Source organism: Dipodomys merriami, unplaced genomic scaffold (assembly GCF_024711535.1).
Source record: "Dipodomys merriami isolate MVZ:Mamm:240054 unplaced genomic scaffold, mDipMer1.0.p SCAF_17, whole genome shotgun sequence".
NCBI lineage: Eukaryota > Metazoa > Chordata > Mammalia > Rodentia > Heteromyidae > Dipodomys > Dipodomys merriami.
The window spans coordinates 8,086,704-8,114,613 of record NW_027203048.1 but is presented as its reverse complement, the minus strand read 5'-3'; the positions used below and the strand labels follow the sequence as shown (position 1 = coordinate 8,114,613).

The following is a 27,910-nucleotide window of genomic DNA, read 5'->3' as shown; positions in this document are numbered from 1 at the left end:
TACCCCTGCCCCTCCTCCTTTTGCCCCGCCTCCCAGCCTCCTCACCCAGCCCGCTGCCTGAGGATGGAGAGCCGCGAACCCCAGGCTGTGACGACAGCTGCAGCTCCACCTTTGGTCGAGGAGGCCTGAGGGACCGGCCACCTTGGTGCACCAGGAGACCGAGGCGAGTGGCCTCGAGAGAGTGAGGGCAATGGAGGCCAACGTGCCAAAGCGGAAGGAGCCTGGAAAATCCCTCCGCATCAAAGTCATCTCCATGGGCAACGCCGAGGTGGGGAAAGTGAGTACTGCGCGCCAGGCTGGGCGGGACCGCCACGCGGCGGGGTGACGTCCCTATTGGCTGAGAAGGCCGTCACTCACCAGCCGGGCTCAGCCTCCTCTCCGCCCCTCCCCCGAGCAGGCCAGGGATGCTGCTGCTGCTTGGGCAAAACTATCCCGACCTTTCTGACCTTTGGGTGGTCGCCGACACCACTCTCCCTAGGAATGTGTCTGGGGTGGCTTTGGACCCTCGAGTGCACTCCTCAGAGAGTAAAGGAGGTGTCCTAAGGTCTCGTCGTGTGCTCAGATAACAGGTCTAGGTGACAGGTCCAGCAGCTGGAGGTGGAGAATAAAAGTTGAGTTACTGTTGGCGGTGCTTTAGAGGTGCTGGGATGAGGTGCGTGTGAGGATAGAGCGTGTGCAGTGTGGCAGCACAGCCTGGAGTCGACACCCTCATAACTAAAGAGGCATGGTTCACAGAGGAGGCGGGTGGCAAGGATCTGCTACTTTTTTAAAAAATATATGGTAGCATCCACGTCTACTTTCTTAAAGAAGCCTGTTTTCCACCGCTTTTACTCTCTGCTGAGTATCAGCTATAAATTCCCTTCGCATGGAGAAGAGAAAAATAAGAGGTAACCTGGGGCCTGTTCCCACATGAATTCTGAGACTGTTTCTTCTTCACCCCAATTGTCACTCTTGGCTAAGTGGAAACTGTTGGTTAAGAACACCCAAGGTCATCAGTGACAGATCCTAAGTCTTCACCCTCCTAAAGGCATTGGCTGTTTCCACCGTTGAATGCTGGCAGAATCAACTCCCTGAATTATGAAAGCAGTGACATTGGTCAAGATGCTTGTACTCATAAACTGACATGTTGAAAGCCCTTTGTACAACTTATTTGAAGACAATAAAAAATTAACTAATTTAAAAAATCAACTCGTTGGGGCCTGGAATGTGGCTTAGTGGTAGAGTGCTTGCCTAGCATGCGTGTAGCCCTGAGTTTGATTCCTCAGTACCACATAAACAGAAAAATCCGGAAGTCACACTGTGGTAGAGTGGTAGCCTTGAGCATAAGAAACTCAGGGACAGTGTCCAGACCCTGATTTCAAGCCCCAGGACTGGCAAAAAAAAAAAAATCAACTTCTTAAGTGCAAAACAGCAGTTGATGACAGTGTTTAGGCCCTCACATAAGAGATGTCCAGGAAATGTTTATTAGTGTTTTCTCTGTATGTGTACTACTCATCTCTGTGTGTGGAGGTATTAACAGACTATCTTCTGTAGGTCAAACTTTATTGAATGTCAACTATGTACCAGACATTAGCAAGAAAGTTAAAAAGTCTCAAGTTATATACTAAGCTGGCTAAATGAGTGTGTATCATGTTTGCAATTTTACTACATTTATAATGGCTCATTAGCAACATTGCAAAATACCCAGTGTCACCACATATATGTAATACTGTTTTCTTTACTAGCAAGTGAAATTAGACAAGAGAAAGAAAATATTTACAAGATCAAGGCAAAATGATCATTATTTGTTAATGATATGATTGTTTACCTGGAGACTAAAAGAAAGATTAACCAAAAGCTGGGCGCCGGTGGCTCACGCCTGGAATCCTCCTCCGGAGGCTGAGATCTGAGGATCAGGGTTCAAAGCCAGCCCCAGCAGGAAAGTCCGTGAGACTTTTATCTCCAGTAAACCACTAGAAAACTGGAAGTGGCGCTGTGGCTCAAGCTAAGAGTGCAGGGACAGCACTCAAGCCCAGAGTTCAAGCCTTATGACCCATTTAAAAATTAAAAAAAAGATTAACTGAAAAACTGCTAGAAACAATAAAACAATCATGCCAAATTATGCATAAATTAATAGCTTTTTATACCATTTAGATCATGTGTTTGTGTGTGTATACTCACTTTCTCACACACACAGAGAGAACTACATGGCTCAAAGAACTAGGTTAGAGAAAAAAAAAACTATTTCCTTCTCCCCATGCAGGAAATTGGAGTTAAAGGCTACTGAAATACATAATTGATTTATTTTATTTTATTTATGTATTTATTTATTTTTTGGTGCTGGGACTGGGACTTGAACTCTGGGCCTCCAAATGGCTTCCTTCTCAGCTGCTGCTCTACCAGTTCTAGGTTTTTGCTGATTAATTGGAAATAAAAGCCTTATGGATTTGTCTGCCCAGGCTGACTTTTTTAACTGTGTTCCTCAGATCTCAGCCGCCTCCTGGATAACTATGATTATAGGCATGAGCCCCTAATGCATGGCCAATTTTACAATAATAAACAAGGTAAATAATGACCAATGTAAAATACTTAGGTTAATACAAAGAAATAGGAAAGGACTTAAGTGGAGAAAAGTTTTAAATTCTGTGGAGGGATATGTAATTAGGCAAATGGAAAGATAAACTTTTCCCTTAGAGCATTCAATATTGTATGTCACTTATTTAATATACAAATTTAATTCAATTCTAGTTAAAACACCAGTTAAGCTTTCTTTTTCAGATATAATAAATTTACTAAAGTCCTTATGAAAAGGTAAACATAAAAAAGAAAAATATGCTGGGTGCTGGTGGTTCACACCTGCAAATCTACTCAGGAAACTCAGATCTGAGGATGGGGGTTTGAAGCCAGTCCAGGCAGAAAAGTTCCTATAAGACTTATCTCCAATTAACCACTCAAAAACCAGAAGTGGCGCTGTGGCTCATATGGTAGAGCTTCAGCCTTGAGCACCTAGGCCCTGAGTTCAAACCTTACAACTGACAAAAACAAAAACAAAAAAGAAAGAAAAATATATGACTACCCAAGAAAATATGAAAAGAAAAATAAGAGGAGGCTAATTATCAGATGTGTGTGTGTGTCTGTCTCTGTTTGTCTGTCGCACACGCGTGCACACACACACACACGCATGAATTCAGGTCTTGGGCATTGTCCCTTAGCTTTTTTGTTCAAATCTAGTACACTACTACTTGACCCACAACTTCCACATCTGGCTTTTTAGGGATGAATTAGAGATAAGAATCAGATGGACTTTTCCTGCATGTGCTGGCTTTGAACCATGGACAATGCCTAGGCTCTGAGTTTAAGTCCTGAGGCCAGTACCAAAAAAACTAAAATCCAAACAGCTGGTAGAGTAGCGGCTCAGTTGTAGAATACCTGTCTAGCAAGTATGAGGCTCTGAGTTCAAACTCCAGTACCACCAATTAATAATAACTGAAGAAAAGAAAATTATTTGGAAAAATTAATGAAGATGAAAACTGCCTAAAAATATATGTAAAAAAACTAGAAAAAAAGAATTACAAGATTAATATTGAAAAGGAGATAAGAATGTATTGGAAAAGAAGGTAAGAATGACTAAGGAATGCAGGATTTCCTAGCTAAGTATAAGTTACTAAAATTAATTCAAAAAAGAAGTTGAAGTCAGGTTCCAGTGGCTCATACCTGTACTCCCAGCTACCAAGGAGGCTGAGATCTGAGGATCATGGATTAAAGGCTATCCAGGCAGGAAAGTCCATGAGACTCTTATTTCTACTTAACCTCCAAAAAGCCAGAAATGGAGCTGTGGCTCAAGTGGTAAGCTGCTAGACTTGAGCACAAAAGCTCAGGGACAGGGCTGGGAAGGTGGCTCAGTGGTAGAGTGCTTGCCTTGTATGCATGAGGCCCTGGGTTCGATTTTCCAGCACCACATAAGCAAAAAGAAAAAAAGCCAGAAGTGGTGCTGTGGCTCAAGTGGTAGAGCGTTAGCCTTGAGCTGAAGAGCTGAGGGACAGCGCCCAGGCCCTATGACCGGACCCCCCCCCCCCAAAAAAAAAAAGCTCAGGGACAGCATCTAGGCCCTAAGTTCAAACCCCAGTACTGGCCCAAGAAATAAATGAATTGAATTATGTATTTTAAGTTATTTGAATTAATTTAAATTTAAATAATTTGAATTAGGTTATTCCAGGCCCAAGAAAAAGATAAAACAGCAGCATCCCAACTCATTATTGTAGCTTAAATATTAAAATTTGAAGTAGTATCAAAGAAAAGTGTATATACCAATTTCATAGGTACATGAGTGTTGGCAAGTAGAACTCAGTGTATCAAAGAATTCATTCTTTCACAAGAAGGTTTGTTTCAGGATTGCAAATATGGTTCAATATGCAGAACAGAATCCATGTACTTTGTTACATCAACAAATTAGTGCAGAAAAGTTACATGATGCTTTCAGTGCTGTAAAACAATTCATATAGTCCAGTAGTAGATCTTGATAAACATAAGCAAAATCATAAGAAAATGCAAACAATTAAAGTACAGTAAAAAATTATTATAAACTAACAGTAAATGTCATGCCAATTGGTAAAACACTAAGACCGTTTCTAGTAAATAGCTACAAAAAAAGAATACCTACTATTCTTATTATTCAACATTGTTTTAGAAATTCTAGAGATGTAACAAAAAATTGAAATAACTGGTATAAATGTTAAAAAAGAAAAATTATGTGTTGCTATTTTACATTATATATAGAATATCTGAAAGATTCTTTAATCTAGTTTAATTAATTAGAGGCTGTGGTAGAGTAATATGACATTAATGCATAAAGACTAATAAATCACATTAACAAATCTAAAAATGGAAATGAAAAAAGATATTCCACTTATAATAGTGAAACCTATAATACATTAGGGAGATATATAGTAAGAAAGATATAGTACTTACCTGAATAAAGCCAAAATAATTGAAAGACATCAAACAAAATCTAAGCAAATGGACAAATCATGTTCTTTTGCCGGAAGACATTATGGCAACACCAGTGCTTCCAAAGCTAATATACAAACTTAATATAGTGCCATCGAAAATAGGGATGAGTCTGACCCTTTCTTTTCCTTCCTTCCTTCTTCCCTCCCTCCCTCCTTTCCCTCCCTTCCTTCTTTCCTTTCTTCCACCTTTCCCTTCTCTTCTCTTCTCTTCTTTCTCTTGTTCTTTCCTCTTCCCTTCCCTTCCCTTCCTTTCCCTTCCTTTCTCTGGTGTTGGGATTGAATCTAGGGACTTATGAATGCTAGGCAAGTGTTTTACCACTGAACTGTATATCCCCAGAGCTTTTTTAGGTAGAATTATTTTAAAATTCATATGAAAGAATAGCTATCTCAGAATGACTAGTCAAAGAATGGAAGAGAAAAATGAAGTAGGATAATAGAAAGAGAATTTGCCTAGACAGATATATTACAGACTGAAACAAATCAAAGAAGTACTACAAACTGGGCACAAGTGGTCCATTCCTATATCATGAATTACTTGGGAGGTTGAAAGCCATGAGCATTGTGGTTCAAGACTAGTCCTGGCAGAAATTCTGTGCAACTCTATCTCAACAGAAAATGTTGTGTGTTATGATATACACTTGTCATACCAACTGTGGAGAGAAGAAAAAAAAATAGGACCACTAGGGGCTGGGAAGGTGGCTCAGTGGTAGAGAACTTGCCTTGCATGCCAGAGGCCCTGGGTTTGATTCCTCAGCACCACATAAGAAAAAAAAAGCCATAAGTGGCGCTGTGGCTCAAGTGGTAGAGCGCTAGCCTTGAGCTGAAGAGCTGAGGGACAGCACCCAGGCCCAGAGTTCAGGCCCCACAACCGGACCCTCCCCCTGAAAAAAAAAATAGGATCATGGTCCAGGTACATGCATCAGTAGGAAGTGAGACCTACCTTAAAAACAACCTGTATGAGAAAGAGTAAGTGGCATAGCTTAGCAGTAGAGTTACCTGCCTGGTAAAGCATAAGGTCCTGAGTTCAACCTTATTATTTCTAACAGAGAAAAGTATTACTTTGGTATAAAAATAGACAAATAGATCTGTAGAACAGAATAGAGCCCCAAACAAATCCAGTTATATGAGGAACATTTTAAAGTGACAAAAGGAATCAGGTACAGTGGCTCATACCTGTAATTCTAGCTACTCAGGAGACAGATTTGAAGATTTGAGGATTTGAGCCCAAGCTAGAGAGTATGTAAGACTCTTACTATAGAATAAACTCAAACAAATCTGGAAGTGGTGCTGGGCTCAAATGATAGAGTGCTAGCCTTGAGCAAATAAAGCTCAGGGACAACCTCTATGCCCTGCTTTCAAGCCCCAGGACTAGTATTTAAAATTAAAAAAAAGACAGAGTGGCAAAAGGGTCTGGGTATGATAGTACATGCTACTTAGAGTTTGAGACCAGCCCGGGCAAAATTAGCACATTCTTATTTCAAAATAATAAAAGGCGGTGTGTGTGTGTGTGTGTGTGTGTGTGTATGTGTGTGTGTGTGTGTGTGTGTGTGTCTGTGTGTCTGTGTGTCTGTGTGTCTGTGTGTGTGTCTGTGTGTGTCTGTGTGTGTCTGTGTGTGTCTGTGTGTGTGTGTGTCTCCATTTTAGAATTGTAGCTAGAGGTCTTAAGTTCAAGCCTCCACCACAAAAACAAAAGAAGTTATAAGCAAGGCACTAATTGCTCATGCCTGTAATCCTAGCTACTCTGGAGGCTGAGATCTAAGGATCATGGTTCAAAGCCAGCCTGGACAGGAAAGTCTGTGAGACTCTTATCTCAAATTAACCACAAAAACCAGAAGTGGAGCCCAAGTAGTAGAGCAACAGCCTTGAGTACAAAATCTAACCTATGGTGACCAGGCCCTGAGTTCTAAGCCCCAGTATTGGCACACAAAAAAAGTTGGGTGGGAAGCATGGCTCATGTGGTAGAATGCCAGCTTAGCAAACAAACCAAGCAAGTGGATTAGGCCCTGAGTTCAAACCTTTTTGGTATTAAGACAAGAATATAAAAATAAATATTCAGGCTGGGAAGGTGGCTCAGTGGTAGAGTGCTTGCCTTGCATGCATGAGGCCCTGGTTTTGATTCCTCAGCACCACATAAGCCGGAAGTGGTACTATGGCTCAAGTGGTAGAGCGTTAGCCTTCAGCTGAAGAGCTGAGGGACAGTGCCCTGGCCCAGAGTTCAAGCCCCACAACTGACAAAATAAATAAATAAATAAATATTCTTTAAAATGTTTACTTTGGGGATTTGTTTCAGTTATTTTATAGTTTTGGCTTTTGAAAACACTTCTTTTTCATAGTAGTGAATGAAGAAACCATAACAAAGAACTGTGTCTATCTCATATATCTATCTCAGTATGTATTTACTAAGTGAAATGCATTTTTACTTTTTCAGAGCTGTATTATAAAGCGGTACTGTGAGAAAAGATTTGTGTCTAAATACCTTGCAACAATTGGAATTGACTATGGAGTCACAAAGTGAGTATTTTGTTTCCCTTGCTTATAAATGACACAGAAATTGAGAACTCCTAAAATGATCTGTACTTGCATCTATGGATGTGTGCAGGTTATCTTTGGAATAGAGACTTTGAAGATAAATGAGAAAAGACAGAACTAACAGACCTCATATCCTTCCTTCATCCAGCCAATGTATTGAGCACATTCTACTAACAGGCCTTGTGGTAGAGGTGGACTGTGCTGAGCCAGTCAACACAGAGTGTAACTGGCAGATGAACCTCTCAGGAAACATGTTCTGTATAAGCAGGATGTTTCTAGAACATTGAAAAATATTCTTCCTGCCAGTGGTTCACCCTTATAATCCTAGCTACTCAGTTGGCTGAGATCTGGGAATCACAATTCGAAGATAGCCTGGGTGAGAAAGCCCATGAGATGCTTAACTCTAACTAACTAACCACCAGAAAACTAACTAGAAGTGGTGCTGTGGCTCAAAGTGGTAGAGTGCTAGCTTTGAGTGAAAAAGCTCAGAGATAATGCCCATGCCCTGAGTTCAAGCCCATGATGGACAAAATTCTTCCTGAAACAAGTATTTTTTAGTTGGAAATTTCTATTCAAAACTTCCATTATTAGTATATGATTTTTATGTATTGAAATCTAGTACAGGGCTGGGAAGGTGGCTCAGTGGTAGAGAGCTTGCCTTGCATGCCTTAGGCCCTGGGTTCGATTCCTCAACACCACATAAGAAAAAAGAAAAAAGCCGGAAGTGGTGCTGTGGCTCAAGTGGTAGAGCGCTAGCCTTGAGCTGAACAGCTGAGGGACAGCGCCCAGGCCCAGAGTTCAGGCCCCACGACCAGACAAAAAAAAAAAAAAAAAAAAAAAACTAGTACAAATGATCTAGGAACAATGAAATTGAGTGACAATGGGAACTGAATTGGAATTGAGTCTTAAGAAGGCTGCGTTTGAGCAGGAATAACACTACCAAAGAGTAGAATTGGGGCGGGCAGCACACTCCCTAACCATGGCTTGCCAGTGCTCCCTATTCTTCCCCCACCCTTCCGTTCTGTCTGCCCTGAACTGCTGCCTCCTGTTCCCATTTCAGTGCTGCTAGGACTCTGTCCCCTCATCTCTCCCCTGCCATTTTTCATTAGAGAGTAAAATGTCTGAGTTTTTTAAGGCTTCTGAACATCCTCTCTATTCGCCAGGTCCTTCATGCTAATGGCAAATGTTAAAGTTCTTTAGATTACTGATGTGCTTATATATAGTGCCTTTAGATGATTAATAGATATATCTTGTTGCATAAATTAGGTACATCTAAAAAGGAAGTTTGCCAGATTCAAATCTGAGAGCAATATTCAAGTGGGTTGACAAAAGTGGCAAAAGTATATCTGACCTGAATTACAATTAGATGAAGGACAGAGTTGAGTTCAAGTATCTTTCGTGACTATAATTCAAATAGTTCAAATACATAGCAAGATAAAACCAAGAGTTCTTGCAACATCACCATTTTCAGACAGCAGCAGAGTCTATTACAGCAACTTTTCCTTATGAAAATTATAGCCAGCCATTGGTGGTTCATGCCTGTAATCCTAGCTATTCTGAAGGCTGAACTCTGAAGGTCTTGGTTCAAAGCCCCCCAGCCTGGGGCAGACAAGTCCAATTAGTCGCCAGAAAAGCCAGAAGTAGAGCTGTTGCTCATGTAGTAGAATGTTATCCTTGAGCACAAAAGCTCAATAGTACTGCCAAGGCCCTTAGTTCAAGTCCCAGGACTGGAGTGCGCGCGCATACACACACACACACACACACGCACACACACACGCATGCACGCACGCACGCACACACACACACACACACACACAAATTGTAGCCTCTTTACTATGTAATATATGAAGCTCTTCACTTGAAATACACATTTCCTTTTTAAATTAATTTATATTTTATTATCTTTAAATAGTACTCAATTCAACCAATCAGTTTATAACACACTTTCTATTTTTATATTTCCTGTAATGATGTGGTAGGAGACCACATTTAAGGAAGTTTTGTGGGTTTTTATTTTTTATTTCTCTTTGTATTCACTTTTGCGGTTTATTTGTATCTTATTGATATAAATTTAACTATGTAATACTTCATTCAGTGCATATATAAAATATTAATAGTGTATAAAACAATACAGTTCTAAAGCCAAAACTGTACATAATACATCTGCCATCACTTTTACCCCATTTCTACTTACTCTCTGCCAGTAATTTTCTTTTTCTTTTCTTTTTTTTTTTTTTGCTAGTCCTGGGGCTTCAATTCAGGGCCTGGGCACTGTCCTTGAGTTCTTTTTGCTCAAGCTAGTACTCTACCTCTTAAGCCACAGCTCCATTTCTGGGTTTCTTAGGGACGAGATAAGTAATTAGGCTGCCCTCTTATAGATTTCCTTATGTGAAGACATTTGTGTTACTTCCTGACTTTGCAGATTTTATAGGTTCCATCTCTTCAGCTTCTGTCTTCTCAAAGTAAAATCATAATAATAATAATAAGAAGAAGAATACAAATTCTTGTATCTTTTCCAGAAACTTTCAAGCTTCATTGTTTTTGTAATCTTAACAGTGAGCTAAATCAGTATTCTTTTGCTTTCACTATTGTGCCTTTGTGTTCTTTTGTTTTGCTTTGCTCCTATTCTCTTTTGTGAGATGTTAAAATAGAAACAAATAGGCACCTTAGAATTGATGGAATGTGGGTAGAAAACTCAGGTGTGCCAAGCTGGGAATGTGGCTTAGTGGTAGAGTGCTTGTCTAGCATACATGAAAGCTGGGTTTGATTCTTCAGTACCACCTATGCAGAAAAAGCCAGAAGTGGCATTGCGGCTCAAGTGGTAGAGTGCTAGCCTTGAGCAAAAGAAACTCAGGGACAGTGCCCAGGCCCTGAATTCAATCCCCAGGACTGGCCAAAACAAAAACAAAAAAAAACAACAATTCAGGTGTGAAAAAAATCATGATTGGAACCAGGCATTGGTGGCTCACGCCTGTAATCCTAGCTACTCAGGAGGCTGAGATCTGAAGATCCTGGTTCAAAGCCAGCCTGGGCAGGAAAGTCCTTGAGACTCTTATTTCCAATAAACCATTAGAAAACTGGAAGTGGCGCTGTGGCTCAAGCAGTAAAGTGCTCACCTTGAGCTGAAGTACTCAGGGACAGCGCCTAGGCAAAGGGTTCAAGCCCCACAACCGACAAAAAAAAAAAATCATGATCAGATGATTAGAGACTAGGTTAATTTAAATAGGTATAAAACAACTGTAGGAATAGGGATTTCAGATCAGAAAGTCAATGCTATAAACTTGGACAGGGAGTGAGGATAAATAAAACAGGAAGCAGTAGTGGGACATTGAGAGCAGGTGCTGAGACCCTCAAGTTCCATAGTAAGGAGTCATGTCATAATGTCAAAACCCAAAACATGTTACTAAGAAGGCATAATGACTCTACTGTTTATTTACTGTTAATATTCTCTACTCATAAACTTTGAAGGGTGTTTTAGGAAATCATTTCTTGTGCTGAGGAAACATTAATGTTTAAAGTGTAGTAATTTCCTCTCAGTTCATTTAGTCTCTTTTTCTTTTAAATTCAATTAAAAAGTAAAGTTCAGGTTAGTTATAATAGTATAATCCCACTTTTATAAGACTATGTCGATCAGTCTTATCTATGCATAGAAAATAGTCTATAGCTATATTTATATTAATGAAGGTTGTAGGTGGTAGGATTTGGGATAACTTAAATGTTCACCTTTTAAATATTTGTGGTTTTCCTTAAGGTTTTAATTATTCATTAAGTGTTATTCAATTTTCTCAGAAAAAAACTAGGAAGAAACATTCCATGATACTAATAGTTGTTCATTCTTTTGGAATTGTTATTGTTTGCCCTTTTGTTCTCTTATTTTCCAATTTGTTTCAGAAAAGCAAACAAATTGACTATTGCTCTTTTTCTAATGACAATCACAAGAGAATTAGACCAGTACTATTAACATATATATGTATTCTTCTATTGTATGGTAACCAAATATAACCAGTGATGATTAAGATATCTTAGTGGGACTGGGGGCATGACTGAAGTGGTAGAGCACTTGTCTAGCAAGCTTGAAACCCTGAAATCATTCCCCAGTATTGGGGAAAAAATAAAAATTATCCTAGTAAATTGAAACTTTTTTTTTTGGTCAGTCGTGGGGCTTGAACTCTGGGCTTTGGCGCTGTCCCTCAGCTCTTCAGCTCAAGGCGAGCACTCTACCACTTGAGCCACAGCACCATTTCCAGTTTTCTAGTGGTTTATTGGAGATAAGAGTCTCTCGCAGGCTTTGGATCGTGATCCTTAGATCTCAGCCTCCTGAGTAGCTAGGATTACAGGTGTGAGCCACTGGCGCCCGGCTTTTTCTTCTCCTTTATCTTATTCCTGATTATCCTGAATAAATTTTTCTTAATACCATAGTAGTAGCCACAGTTGATTGGTTCAGGATTGTGGACTGAATTATCTTGAAGTCATGACGGTGTTTGCTCCAGGTCAGCTCAGTGTTCACAAAGCATGGCAGCAGGGCAGTCTGCCAGTTGTTGGCTCCTGTGGTAAAGATTATCTGGACTCAGAAGGATGCATAGAGAAAGCCTCTTTGAAATTTCACACACAGATCCTTCTCAAATTCATAACTGACAGAAATGGAAACCGTGACCTCCTTTGGGATTGTTTCTGTTTGAACATTTCAGAGTACAAGTCAGAGACAGAGAAATCAAAGTCAACATCTTTGATATGGCTGGCCATCCCTTCTTCTATGAGGTAAGGAAACCTTCTATTCAGTATTGTCAGTGGGTTTGGGAACATCAGGGAAAGTGATTTTGAGAGTTACTTAAAACAACCAATATTGGAATCGTGTGTGAAATTAATCATGTTTGTAGCTTGCCTTCTGAGATTTAACTTGATAGGAACCCATTAGTCTTTTATGTTATCCTTAAATAGGGATAGGAAATGTAATTGATGTGTGTGTGTGTGTGTGTGTGTGTGTGTGTGTGTGTGTGTGTGTGTGTGTGTGTGTTCAAGTCTTGGACTTGAACTTAGGGCCTAGGAGCTGATTCTGAACTATTTTGCTCAAGGTTAGTGCTCACTTGAACCACAGCTCCACTTTGGGCTTTTTGGTGATTAATTGGAGATAAGTGTCTCGTGGACTTGCCTACCTGGGCTGGCTTTGAACTGTGATCTTCAGATCTCAGCCTCCTGATTAGCTAGGATTACAGGCATGAGTCACTGGTCCTGAGGTTTTAACCCAGGACACCACACTTTCCCGCCAGGCCCTTTAGCCATTGGCCTAACCTTTTGGCTTTGAACAGAAATCTTCAGATCTCAGCCTCTTGAGTAGCATAGGATTACACTATGAGCCACCAGTGCCAGGCCACGTTGCTATTTCTGATAGAACATTGAGAATCATCAGACAATGGCCACAGGACAGAAGGAAGGCAGTGTCGATACACATGGCTTTTTAGACACCATACTAAGTGCTTTGCCTTCATTATTTCACTTAGTTCTCATACTAACTGAAGCAAGTAGTATTGTCCTAATTATACTGATGAGAATACTGAGACACAGAAAATTAAATGACTAGTCTAGGATCATGCAGCCAATAAGTGTGAACCCATGTCTGTCTGTTTCCAAAGCCTGTGTTCCTTGCTGTTCCATTATGCCAAGGCTCTGAGTTTGGAGTTTGAAAGTTGTTACACAAACCCTTCCTCCACCAAACTCCCTGAAACTCTTTATAGCATCCTGGAAGAAGCCAGCATAGGGATGTAATATCTCAATGGCTGTACCAACTGTGGATATTTGTGTCATTTTTACCTTAAAAAGTTTTAATTGTTTATCTTCGTAAAAAGAGCTTGGCATGACTGGTATTCCTTTAAGGTCTATGAACAGTTAGCTAGAGATTGCCTCTGGCCGTGGAGTTGGATGTGGAGAGGGCTGAAGCAAGATGCCCTGGCTTTCAGCTATGAGACTTTGTGTACTAGGAGATTTTGTATGTGTGTGCCAGTACTTGAACTTTAATTTAGTTTTTTATGTTACTTTGATTTTTGTAAAAAACAAAAACCCTCTAAAAAACAGTAAATATGGAGATTTAAGTACTGAGTACACGAAAGAACACACTTGCTGAGTTAGTGACTGGAAGATACATTCTTATGAAATTGGAGAACCTCATCTTATGCATCTGTTCTTCCATCTGAAGGTGCGCAATGAATTCTACAAGGACACACAGGGCGTGATTCTGGTCTATGACGTTGGGCAGAAAGACTCCTTCGATGCCCTTGATGCATGGCTAGCAGAAATGAAGCAGGAGCTTGGGCCTCATGGAAATATGGACAATATTATATTTGTGGTGTGTGCCAACAAGGTAACCACTCAGCTTCCTAGGGAAAAGGGACAGCTCAGCCCTAAGGTTTTTTATTCTTTGACATAGAATCACTCACCTTTCAGTAAGACATGCCTGTAAGCCTGGCACCAGTGGTTCACACCTATAATCCTAGCTATTCAGGAGATTGAGATCTGATTGTGGTTTGAAGCCAGCCCCAGCAGAAAAGTCCCCATGAGACTCTTATCTCAAATAAACTACCCAAAAAAAGCTGGAAGTGGCGCTGTGGTTCAAATGGTAGAGCCCTAGCCTTGAGCACAAAGAGGCTCAGGGACAGTGCCCAGGCCCCAGGACTGAAGGAAAAAAAAAAGGAATGCCTGAAGACAAAACCAAAACAACCAGAAAAGTACCATCAAACTTTTTATTTTGTTTTATTTTTCTAGTACTCTACTTAAGGAAACAGGTTGAGGACTAAGCAGAAGCTCTAGAGCCTACTGGGAGAAAGAGTATGCAGGATATGTAGACCAGACCATGGAAAGGTGCAGAAAGTAGACAGCAGCTCCCTGGGTGTGGGAGGTCATGAAGCCCCTTTCACAAAGGTAGTAGCTGCTCTACCAAGGGAGGAAGTAGGATGTATGATAGAAAATCAGACAAAAATCAGTTACAGTCAGTTTTATTATTCTTGTTGTTTTTTTTTGGTTTGGTAGGGCTCATTAAAAATGTTTTGCTTTGCATTATTTACCATAGCTAAGATGCCCCTCAGTAGATGAATGGATCAAGAAAATGTGATATATTATATATATATATATAGTATATATTTATATATATATATATATATATATATATATATATATATATATATAATGGAATTCTATGCCTCCATCAGAAAGAATGACATCGCCCCTTTTGTTAGGAAATGGAAAGACTCGGAAAAAATTATATTAAGTGAAGTAAGCCAGACCCAAAGAAACATAGGTCCCATGGTTTCCCTTATTTGCAATAACTAGTATACGTCTGGGATAAGTAGAAAAGGTCAAATGCTATGTACATATGACCAGATAAGATGTTGTTAAGCGAAATGAACACCAAGATAGGGACACAAGTGGTTTTTTCTTTCTTGCTATTGTTTCTAATGTATTTATAATGTACCATGTGATTTTTTTTTGTTTGTTTCTTTGTATGTTCTTCCCTCATGGTATAACCCCTGTTTTCACTGTATTTGATGTTGGTACCCTGCATCTTGTATATACACTTTTCTAATTTGGTGAGGGGAAGGGAAAAAACAAAATGCTTAAATAGGGATACAGGTTAACCCATTGTAACAATGAGATGCACAAGACACTATGTTGAAAAATGAACTTTACAATTTAGGTGGGGAGGGGGAGAGGGGGTGTAGTCATGGAGGTGGGAGAGAGAGAAGAGATGGTAGGGGAAAAACAAAGGAGGAGTAACAATGCTTGATAGTAAATGTGCTCATTACCTTGTTCATGTAACTGTAACCCGTGTCCAATTTTTTTTTTTGTCGGTCATGGGGCTTGAACTCTGGGCCTGGGCACTGCGCTCTACTGCTTGAGCCACAGCTCCACTTCTGGTTTTTTAGTGATTTATTGGAGATAAGAGTCTCATGGACTTTCCTGCCTGGGCTGGCTTTGAACCGTGATCCTGAGATCTCTGCCTCCTGAGTATCTAGGATTACAGGTGTGAACCACTGGTGCCCAGCTTTGTACAGTATTTTTACAATAAAAAATTATTAAAAAATGTTTTGCTTTGCTGGGCACCAGTGGCTCATGCCTGTAATCCTAGATACTCAGGAGGCAGAGATCTCAGGATCACGGTTCAAAGCCAGCCCGGGCAGGAAAGTCTGTGAGACTCTTATCTCCGATAAATTACCAGAAAACTGGAAGTGGCACTGTGGCTCAGGTGGTTGAGTGCTCGCCTTGAGCTGAAATGCTGAGAGACAGCACCCAGGCCCAGAGTTCAAGCCCCATGACCAACAACAACAACAAAAAAATGTTTTGCTTTGCATGGTGCCAGTGGCTTATGCCTATAATCCTAGCTACTCAGGAGGCTGGGCCCTGAGGATTGCAGTTCAAAACCAGCCTTGGCAGGAAATTCTGAGACTCTTACCACCAATTAACTACAAAAAAAAATGAAAATGGCACTGTGACTAAGTTGTAGTACACTAGCCTTGAACACAAAAATTCAGAGACAGTGCCAGAGACCTGAGTTCAAACGCCAGGACCAGCACACAAAAAAAGCTTTGTTTGTTTTTGATTTGTTTTGCATCAGTAGAGTATTGACAAGGCCTCCTCTGGCCTATTCTAATGGGATATCAGGAATCCTCTCTGTCACTGACTTTATTTCAGATCGACTGCACGAAGCACCGCTGCATTGATGAAAGTGAAGGGCGTCTCTGGGCTGAAAGTAAAGGGTTTCTGTATTTTGAAACTTCAGCACAAACTGGAGAAGGTATCAATGAGATGTTTCAGGTAAATGAACATTTTGCTATTTTACAGTTTGAATCAAGATCAGTAGTACCAATTTTTTAGAAAAGTAGTAATAGGAGTTTTTCATTAGAACAAATTCTTTTCAAAGAAGCTATAGATAGATTGATATAATTATTTAGAGAAAGAGAGATAAGAGAGTGAGAAGGTTGTGTGTGTATGTGATATCTGCATGCGGTCTATTACCGATCAGACCTTGCTGATAATCAGAATACTGGCACTTATTCAAAATATAGATTTCTAGGTTCCAGACCTATTGGAAGTTGAAAGTTGTAATGAAACCTAGGAATCGATGTTTTGGAAAAGCTCTCCAGGTGATTCTGAGGTCCATCAAGTCTACAAGTTAGTGTATTACTTAAAGTGAAACAGAAGATTTTTTTTCAAGATGGTCAATGCAGAATCTAGCCAACCGCATAAAAATGAGGTCAGCAGGGAAGCAAGCAACCTGAATAGTTGGTCATTGTTTTTCTTTTTTTTTTTTTTCCTGGTGCTAAGGTTTGAACTCAGGATTTCATGCTCGCTCAATTGGTACTCTGCAATTTGAGTCATACCTTTAGCCTGTTTTTTTCTTTTTTTTTGCTGGTTATTTTGGAAACAGAATCTCTCAAACTTTTCTGATGAGGCTGGCTTTGAATTGCCAATTCTGGATCTTTGACTTCTGATTAAGATTACATGCATGAGCCCCTGGTACCCAGTGATGGTTATGGGTTTTTGATTTTTTTTTTTATTTGGTTGGTTGGGGGGCTTGAACTCAGGGCCTGGGCACTATCCCTAGGCTCTTTTGCTCAAGGCTAGCACTCAGCCACTTTGAGCCACAATGTCACTTACAGTTTTCTGGTGGTTAAATGGACATAAGCACTTTTCCTGCCCAAGCTGGCTTTGAACAGTGATCTTCAGATCTCAGCTTCTTTAGCTAGGATTACAGGTGTGAGCCACCAGCAGCCAGCTGATGGTCACTCCTTAAAACCTGCTAACTTTGAATAACTTTAAGTGAAGGAGGCTTTTTAAAACATTAAGTTATAAAGTCAACTCTTAATTATAGGTATGTTTGTGAGAGATGGTATGAATAATTTTTCTTAGGACTATAGCTGATAGTTCGGCTATTTCTAGCATTTCCAGTAATATAGCTATTACTATAATGAGTTGTTCTCAATTATTGATTCTACCACTTGAGCAACAGCCCACTTCCAGTTTTCTGGTGGTTAATTGGAAATAAGAGTCTCAGGATGTTCCTGCCCTGGGCTGGCTTTGAACTGTGATCCTCAGATCTCAGCCTCCTGAGTAGCTAGGATTACAGGTATGAGCCACCAGCACCCAGCAGTATTTTATCTTTTATGCTGAGTTTCCTCTTAGAAGATATTGTCCCTCCTACTATCAGACAGGCTTCATTTTTGGCTGACAGGCTGAACTCTATTTCAGGGTCAGGGTTGATATTCATTTGCTATGCTTTCTATTTGTTTGAATACATAGACCTATTTGAGTTTACAGGTCTATGTGTGCAGTAATGATTCTCAACTGTTCAATGATATTTTGCAATTCTGGAGATGCTTTATATTTTATCTCTTTTGAGACTTACAAAGTGTGGCAAATAATTCACTTTTTATACATGAGAACATCTACTAAGTGACTTGTCTAAGGAGAGTAAGTAATAACTGTTAGAGATTAAATTTCTTTTTTATTCTGTTTTATGTTATTGTTATAATTATACATTACTGATGGGGAGTGTCATAATAATTAGATATATATACAATCTGTTATGATCAAATCAGGGTAATTAGTATCTCCATAAATTAAATTTTATTCTCATTGGCCTCCATTGTGTCTCATAAGTTGAACCTGTTCACACTCTTAGTCTTCATAAGTATATTTTTACCCCTTCTGACTGCTTTGAATAATTTATCCTTTTGGGGGGTAAAGAGTATTCCAGTACCAGGGCCCAAAGTCAAGGCCTTATCTCTTGCTTAGCTTTTTCAAGCAAGGCTGTGCTTCTACCTCTTGAGCCACACCTCCACTTTCAGCTTTTTGCTGGTTAATTGGAAATAAGAGCCTTACCAACTTTGCTTGGACTAGGATTACAAGCATGAGCACCTGGCACACTAATTTATCTTTAACTTTAGTTGTTAGCAATTATGCCATGATGTACGAAGGGGTAGTTCTCATCACATTTATTCCCTTTGGGATTTGTTGATTTTTCAAAGGTTGATAGCTAGATGGTTTTCATCAAAATTGGGAAGGTTTTATTTTTCTTTATTTTGGCTTTTTTTTTTTCTTGATTCCGGTATTGGGGTTTTGAGCCACACCTTCATTTCTGGCTTCTTGCTGGTTAACTGGAGATGTCTCAATGATTTGTTTGCTAGGACTGGCTCTGAACAATCTCAGCCTCCTCAGTAGCTAGGTTTTTATGCCTGGTGTTTTCTCTTTTTTAGATCAAATATGAATTGGCCTCATTTTCATTTTTTTTCTTTCCAGTTACATTTATACTAGATCGTTGATTTTGTCCCACAGTTCCTAAGGCTATGCTTCTTTTTCTCCATTTTTTCAATTTTTTATGTTGTATAATTTCTGTTTATCAACAATCTGATGTTAAACCCATTGAATGAATTTTTAATTTAGTTTTTTGCAGTTCTAGAATTTGCAGTTGGTTCTTTTTTGCATAATTCCTAATTCTCTGCTAAGATTCTCTGTGTACTCATTCATAGTGCATTCTCAATCCACATGTGGTGGTTCCCAGCTATATTCAAGCTACTCGGAAGCCTAGGATTGGCAGGCTAATCTGGGTAGAAATTCATTAAGACTCCCTTCTCAGCTGATAGCTGGGTGTGGTGGGACATACCTATTCTAGCTTCATGAGGAAGCATAAAATAGGAGGACTGCACTCAGACCCTGTTCCAGGCAAAAAGTGAGACCAGCTCAAAATAAGCAAACAAAAAGGGTTGAATGTTTGGCTCAGTGTTAGAATGCCTGTCTAGTGAACATGAGGCCTTGAGTTCAAGCCCCAGTAGCACTAATAAACAAAACACACACACACACACACACACACACACACACACACACACACACACACACACACACACACACACACACACACATTTTCAAGCCAGATTGTCTATAATCATGGCTCTTGGGAGGCTGAAGCAGGAGGATCAAGAGTTTGTGGCCATACTAAGTGTGGGTAGCTCATGCCTGTAATCCTAAATACTCAGGAGGTTGAGATCTGAGGATTGTGGTTCAAAGCCAGACGGGGCAGTTCTCATCTCTAGTTAACCACCAAAAAGCCAGAAGTAGAGCTGAGGCTCAAGTGGTGGAGCACTAGCCTTGAGCTGCGCTCTACCACTTGAAGAAAAAAAAAAAAAAAGCTCAGGGACAGTGCCCAGGCCCTATATTCAAGTCCTAGGACTGGCACACACATACAAAAGAAGTGCTGAGTGCTGGTGGCTCATGCTTGTAATTCTAACTACGTGGGAGGCTGATATTAGGAAGATCATGGTTTTAGGCCAACTGTAGGCTGAAAGTCCACTGGATTTCATCTCCATGGAAGAAGCTGAGTGTGGTAGTGTAAAGCTGTGATCTTATCTATGACAGGAAGCCTGAAAGGGGCAGATTACAGTCCCACTACACACTTGGAAAGGAAGCCTAGTCAGGAAAGTCTGTGAGACTCTTTACTCTGAAGTGGAGCTGTGGCTCGAGTGGTAGAGCACCAGCCTTGAGTGGAAAAGCTAAAGGACACACAGTACCTAAGCCAAATATTTAAATAGTATAAGAGGAAAAAAGATCTTCCAAAGTACACATTTGCTTTATTTGTGACTTTGAAGTGTTAGTGAAGTATGTGAAAAATCATTAAGTTGACACTTGAAAGCATTCCTATTTTGGCAGAATCAGTTCTTCTGTGTTTTCTTCTTGCAGACCTTTTATGTGTCCATAGTTGACTTATGTGAAAACGGTGGGAAGCGTCCAACTACAAACAGCAGTGCTAGTTTCACCAAAGAACAAGCAGACACAATTCGCAGAATTCGCAATAGCAAAGATAGCTGGGACATGCTGGGAGTCAAACCCGGGGCATCAAGGTAAGCATGGCTCCAGGGTACTCAGTGCCGGGCTCTGATAGGCATGCTCCCCCTTCCACCTGGCTAGAAAAATGAAGGTATGTGGACATGGATTACATAACATCTGCCCTGCTAAGAAGACTTCAGAGCCAGTGTAACCATGAGAAACTTACAAAAGAGAATTCTCAAACCAACAGGGAGTTGGGGAGTATCAGCAATCAGCTCATTCAGAAGTTCATAGGTGGGAAAATTGGGGTTCTTTGAGATTAAGCATGTTCTAGACACCTAGGAGTTAATAATAGCATCTGCCTATCTCTGACCTGGCTTTTTCAAGAGCTCTAGTAGTTCCTCATCTGTGAGTGTATTTATGTTATTTGTTTCCTTCCCTCCCTCTTCTCTTCTCTTCTCCCCCCCACCTTTCTCTTTATCTCTCTTTCTTTGTTTGGTACTAGTTTCACCAGGTAGATGACCTACCACTTGATCCACACCCTAGCTCTGATGTTAAATATCAAGAATCTATCTCAAGAAAAAGAATTAGGGGGCTGGGAAGGTGGCTCAGTGGTAGAGCGCTTGCCTTGCATGCCTGAGGCCCTGGGTTCGATTCCTCAGCACCACATAAGCAAAAAGAAAAAAAGCCAGAAGTGGCGCTGTGGCTCAAGTGGTAGAGCGCTAGCCTTGAGCTGAAGAGCTGAGGGACAGCACCCAGGCCCAGAGTTCAGGCCCCACGACCGGACCCAAAAAAAAAAAAAAAAAAAAGAATTAGGAAGAGAAGTCCAGTTGCTCTTTTTCATTGTTTGTGCAGTATAACTGCTGATGGTGTACTGTTACTACCTTTACCTCATGTGTTACAAGTAATCAGGGTCTGATTTTCCACCATCATTCTTGAAGGGACTTGTGAAGGGACTCATATTACCTCATGTCTAAAACACAGAGCTTATTGGTGTCTTTTAAATGTCCTTTAAGACCTCCATAGTCTCACTCTAAATCCTTCCATGTCATTTCCAAAGGATAGAAGCTGTAATATTAGAAATCTTTTTTTGGCCAGTTGTCTACTTATTAGTGAACTTAGCATAGTATTGATTAGTAAAAATAAAATGCTGGTATCCATGATGAATATAAATGTATGCTTCTAGGTGGCTCGTGCCTGTGATATAGCTACTTGAAGGGAAAGCCTGGGAGGATCTTAGTTTGATCTCATCCCAGGCAAAAAGTTATTGAGACCCAATCTCAACAACAAAAAAGCTGAGCATGGTGGTGCCTGCAGTCCCAGCTACATGGGAGCTGTAAGTTGGAAGATTTAGGTCCAAGGCTAGCCCAGGAAAAAAAAAAGCATAAGACCTTATCTAAAGCAAAAGGGAGTCGTGTTATAGCGCAAGTTATAGAGGGCCTACCTAACAATGATCCCTACTACTTTAAAACAAAACCAACCAAATAACTGCATTGAAAAAAATTAAGCAAAACATCTCTTACTTTTGCTTAACAGTGTCTGTCAAAATAATGCTAAGCACATTTGGGGAAAATCTTAAAACACTTTTGTTTTCTTAAGTTGCAGAGAATTTTGATATTTGTTTGGTGCCAACCATTATACCGTTCTTGACTTTAAAAGAATCTTCCTCAGAGTTGATACATTGGTGTGGACCTGAATCAGCCTCATCTCTCCAAAAATTCCCCTTGAGAATCTCTCCAGGACTTAGAAATCTTGACAGGCACTCCCGACCCAGAGGCCAACCATCACACTGAGCAGGTGGATACAGAGCACAGTGGCTCCTGGCTCTGCCCAGGACTTCCTTCAGGGAGAAAACAGGGATGAGATAGCTGCGTGGAGGAGAGAAATGCAAACATTGGCCCTTCAATGTCTTTAAGAGAAAAGGTGCTGGAGGCTCACACCTGTAATCCTAACTGCTCAGGAAGCTGAGATCTGAGGATCATGGTTTAAAATCAGCCCTGGCAGAAAAATCCATGAGAAACTTATCTCCAATTAACCACCGGAAAACCAGAAGTGGCACTGTGGCTCAAAGTGATAGAGTACTAGCCTTGAGCAAAAAAAGCTTAGGGACAGCACCCAGGAGTTCAAGCTCCACAACCAACAGAAGAAGAGAAAAAAAAAAAGGAGAGAGAAAAGAGAAAAAAATGAAAAAGAAAAAGATGACATTCAAAGTTAAAACAAGAAAATTCAGAGGGAATTTTTCTCTAAGAGAAAAAGACTAGCATGTATGCCTAAGACACAAGTGTCCAGGTTGACACATGAAACTCCATCGCCTCCAGCGTGTCAGAGAATCTCTCCCTGACTTGGAGATGGAGATTAGAAACTGCTGATAGAAATACAAGAGAAAGGCCAGAGCACTTGGCCACAGCACCATGGCCAGTTGTGTGGGATAGGTGGGTCCTGGTTACTTTCCAAAGAGGAGTGGGAAATAAAACTGGCAGAGGTGGAACTTAATCTGACCCCAGTAGTGCTGAGTACTTCCAACCAGCTAGTATCCTGACTGCTGAGGGTGCTGGAGAGCTGGATGGGTCGGTCCCAGCATCTCCAGGTTGTCCCCAGCAGGCTCTGCTCCTCCTCAGGACCTTGAAGTCTGCTCAGTCCCTTCTTCATCTTTTCTATTTGATGGAAAACTTTCTGTGCAGATTCAAACCACAGACTTGTGGGTCTTGGCCACCTGAGTAGTTAGGATTGTGGGTGTGAGGCATGATACGCAGCTCTGTTCTCCCTCCTTTGAGAAACAGACTTCCCGGTGCCAGCTTGCCATGAAGCACCCCTGATGTTATGATCCAGGCCTATCCTTGAGTGTCCCCTCTTCCCTAGCCAGCTGGGTTCCTTTGGGACTATTCCCATGTGAGCCCGCACTCTGCCTCCGTCCGTTCTCTCTCTGGCACTCTTGAGTTCCCAACTTATACTAATCCAAGCCCCAACTTTCAGAATGCTTCAGGGAGTAGGGGTTCCTTGGTACCCCCGGCTATCATTGTCCAGCCAACAAAGGCTTGCTCAGCAACCCCAGGTGCCTAGTGCTATAGTTGTCATCTGATCATGTTTTACCATTTCCTCTGAGTTTGTGTATGTTCTGTATTAGATTCTTTTACTTACACATTGCCTCTTATTTATTAGGTCGTTGGGTTTTTTTTCTTTTGTTTTAGTTTTTTTAGATCTACCTTTGAGAAGGTAAATAATTGGGATATGCTTACAACAAAAGATACAGTATATGTGGAAACAGCTGAAAGGCAGGTCTTGGACTGACCCGTTACTAAAGCCTGGCTGCTTTCCACAGGGAGGAAGTCAATAAGGCCTACCGGAAGCTTGCTGTGCTGCTCCACCCTGACAAATGCACGGCTCCTGGGAGTGAAGATGCCTTCAAAGCAGTTGTGAATGCCCGGACAGCCCTCCTGAAAAACATCAAATAGGAGACAGAGGGAGACAGCGTTTAGTGCAGACAGACCCCTCTAGTTGGAAAGCCTGCATGAAGTTTTCCTTCATGAAATCTCTGCTCTGTTCTCTCATGTGCCGTCTTTTGTAGCTCAATAATGCAGGTGCCTTTTACCATCTTGCAGGCATTTACAACAAAGGATCTGCCTTTGCGTGAGGTGAAGAGAAGCCCGTGTCCTATGCACTGCACTCCCTTTCCTATTATCAGAGTTGGGTTTTCTCATCTGTTTGTGAGTTTTGTAATGGGATTGCCCTTTAGACACAGGCTTGAGAAAGTCCATGAGGTTACTGGAGGGAGACAAGAGACAGTGTGAATTTCACGCTTTTACTTTTTAATTCATCATCAGAGAAAAAAGTGGAGGGAGAGAAAACAAAAACAAGCAGACAGCTTTCAAGCCCCCAGAAGGCTTGGTTAAAAACAAGTTGTTCCATTATCAATGAAATGAGTTCTTTTGGTGATATTTTAATTATCAGTCTATAATTAGCTGAGTATGGTGGCACATTGGTATAATACCAGCACTAAAGAGCCTGAAGCAGAAAGATTGAGAGGTCTAAGCCTGCCTGGGCTACTAGAGTCCCTGTCTGAAAACAAAAAAAAAAAGGAAAAGGCATCTATAGTGAGCTCTGGGCACCCCTGTGGAACTACGTGGAGTAGAGTGACAATTCTGGATTGACATTCACTGTGTTTCCTTCGGCAGCCACCAGGGGGAGAGAGAAGCCAGTGCTAAGAGAAGAGTGGGAGGCAGGCTTAGATGTGGGAACACTGCTGGGGCTTACCAGCGCCACCATCTGAGGCCTTTGCCTGCTGTAGAAATGGTTGCTGGGAGCAGCTGGGAGCCCTGTGCACTGGAATGAGATGCAGGCTCCATGACAGAAGCACTTGCAGGGTACGCTGGAGACTGTACATGGCCAACATAGGCACATACCCAGAGGGGAAGACCAGCTAAGAGCAGGTGTGTTTGTAGGAGAGGCAGTGTCCTCACAAGCGTCTGACAGGCTTCCACACCTCTTCTTCCCTCTCTTTGTCTCTCTGTACTCACATCTGCCTCAGCCTCCTCTCTTCCCCCCTGCCAGGCTTGCCCTGGGCTTGGTTAGCCAGAAACAAGTTGATCCTTTGGGGACAGTGGGGCAAATCTAAGCCCTATATGGGACAGAATACTTCTAATTTCTGCTTGGGCTACAAATTTCTAAATAGCAAAAATCCTAAGCTCCAGATTATAAAAACTAATTTCCCGTGGAGAATCTGTTCTGAGGCACAGTATCATAGGGAGTGGAGAAGAAGCATAGTGTAGAGGAGGTCTTCTCTCCAGTGCTTGGGGAACCTGCCTGTGGCCTGACTCATTATGTCATCACGCTCATTATATCACATTTTTAGCTGCAGCCACCTGTGCCAGTTGGAGCTTTGAAGTAGAGCAAATGTTACTATTCTGTGAGTTTTAACCGCTTTCCCATCCCATATTGATTGCCAAATAACATAACTTCAGTAGCTAAGAGGTAAACCTAGTTTCTTACCGTCCAAGCTACTTCACTTTGCTGGGTTTTTCACTTCCCTGAAAGCAGCCTCACTTTGTGTGGCTGTACTTAAAGTCAAAAACAGAGCATTGTTCCCCGATATTAGTTTCCTCTGAGTGATCATCAAAAATGCTTAATTTTCTTTTTTAAGGAGTTGAAATCTGATGGATTATTTCTTGTGAGATTTTATTCTGGCCATTAAAGTAGCTTTTGGGACTACAAGACCCCTACTGAAATTCTTTTGGTCTAAGTTTTGCTTAAGGCCTTTCTCCTGTCTAAAATACTCTAGCTTCAGGTTTCTCTTGTAACAGAATGAAGGAGTCTGTGAATGAGTAATTGTGCTTATGCTATCTGCCTAAATTGCCTGGACAGCTCTCTGAGGGCATGGCCCTGCGTAAGGAATTAAACACTCAAGTCACCTCATTCACTGTCCTTTCTCAGATGAGTGATTATAGCAGAAAGAATTCTCTAGAGCTGCACTCATACATTCACAGTCGTTTGTTCAGATGTAGCCTGGGCTTAGGTTTCAGGACTGGGTTTTCAACAAACTTCATTATTAACATTCAGAATGGCCATATGCTACTTTATGTACTTAATAGGAATAAAATAGGGAAGTGCTAAGGTTGTAGAATTTTTCAGATGTCAGTACCCCATCCTCAGAACGTTAAGATGTAACAGAGAATGATTTGCAATGAGAAGTATTTTTAGTACAAACTTCATGCCAAACGTTTACAGAACTCATGCATTAATTTAAGTTCTTGGCGCAGATGTATACTTCGTAGTTGAACCTTATTAAAGTGTCTTCATGCAGTTAAGATTTCAAAACACATTGGTGAGAGTCACAACTAGCAGAATAATTTTCAAAAAGAATAAAAAGTTTGAACAGCTATAATTAAAGAAAAGCCATGTCTGTCTTCCACATCTGAGTCACCAGGAAGGAACACTTCTTAAACTTGTGAGAAATCCCTGGAGGCATTTGGGATTGTCTCCCATCAGCCTACTTAAGCACTTTAAGGACTTCTCCCATTTGTTCCTCAGCTTCCATCTCTTGTGCCTCCTCCTTCTCAACTGTCAATATTTCTTTCACTTCAGCACTGTCTTTTATTTCTTCATGTAAATGTGCTTCCAGTTTTAGTAGCCTGTTAGTTTAAAGTATAGACTTGCTACTCAGCAGTGTTAAGATCACTGTACTTGTGAAGATTGCACACCAGTCTAAGTCTTACATTTACCTCAGGAAACTTATTCTAATGGTAAGTATTTGAATTCACAAGTGTATTGAATTCTCACGTGGTAAATATTCCTTTATGCCTAGAAAGTAGCACCTCATTCACGATTAGTTAAATGAGCCATAGATAAGGCAGTTAGATGCCTGGAATGTCTCCTCACAGAGCTATGACAGTCACCAGGGGGAGGGAGAGATTTCCAGCTCAAGTTAGAGCTGTGTGCAGATTGCCTTGTGACAGTGACAGTGCTGCTGCCCCTCTAACTGTAAACTCAGTAGGCTTAGAAAGGCTCCTCATTTGTCCCTGCACCCTGGAACTTGCCTGAGTCTGCCACTGCTTTTTGTAGAACTTGAGATAATGAATTTAGCTGCTTGGCAGAGTACAGAGCAGTTCCTGTCTCTCATACTTGGTATTGAGCACAATTTTAAGACAGTCAGTGCTGTCTGGACATTGATATTTTCCATTATCCATTCCTACAAAAGAAAGAAGCTTGTGATGTGGATAAAAAGTGAGATTATATCTAATAAACAGTGCAATATTAAGCTGTACAGTGCCATGAAGGCCCTTGGTGAGGGGCTTTTGCTGGGACCTTGACCTTTTGGGTTAGCTGTTTGCCCTGGATGCCCCCTGGGCATTCTTGCCCTCTGACTGTGAATCCAGAGTCTTTGCTCCTGTAAGGTAATGCCCATATTTGCTTTCTGGTGAACTAGCTGAAGCTGTTAAATCTATGTTTATGTCTTGTATACAGAGTGCCATACGTATTTAAGTTGTGTATTTTTATAAAGTAAAGCCAAATATCAAACCCTGGTCTGTGGGCTGTATTTGTTGAGACCCTGGTCTCCAGTGAAAAACACACTAGAAGCACATCCAGTTCCTTGCCAGCTGGGGCCTCCAGCAGGACATCTTGCTCATGCTTCCACAGGGCTTAAGGAAGGAAATTATATTGCTGTTTTGGATATTTTTTTTAAGTTGTGATGAAAGCATTGGATACCTTAAAAAAAAAAAAAAGATACTGGGACTATATTTACCTTTTCAACTCAGATGAAACTCATTTTCAACAGTGCAGGGTAGGACCTGGAGGTGCAGAACAGCTCTGGGTTCTATCCCTACTACCAAAAAGAGAATGTATATGGCTGTATATAATTCAGTTAACTGAATTATTAATAACTAAGCCTTAAAGGACTAGAGTCACTCTAGAATTTCAGAGTCTTGAAGGACTGGTCCACAGGAAGCATCATGTCTCGTGAGGCTACAAACAAGAGCTCCGCTCATTGTAATGCCAGACCTTCAGCTGCCCAGTGCACCTTTTTTCCAAAATGGTCCTCCCCTCTTTTGGGAAACTATGCCATCCTCTCCATCCTACAGATGTGTTGTAAA

At 41.0% G+C, this 27,910-nt stretch overlaps 1 protein-coding gene across 1 annotated transcript; it reads left to right on the top strand.

Moving 5' to 3' along the window:
* Window position 1: 1 nt before the first annotated feature.
* On the top strand, window positions 2-27,329 carry Dnajc27 (DnaJ heat shock protein family (Hsp40) member C27). Its single transcript, XM_070025142.1, has 7 exons — window positions 2-277; window positions 7,417-7,499; window positions 12,206-12,275; window positions 13,708-13,872; window positions 16,197-16,319; window positions 20,238-20,398; window positions 23,644-27,329. Exons 1-7 carry the CDS (start codon window positions 191-193, stop codon window positions 23,774-23,776), a joined length of 822 nt encoding a protein of 273 aa, XP_069881243.1. The 5' UTR covers window positions 2-190; the 3' UTR covers window positions 23,777-27,329.
* Window positions 27,330-27,910: the final 581 nt, after the last annotated feature.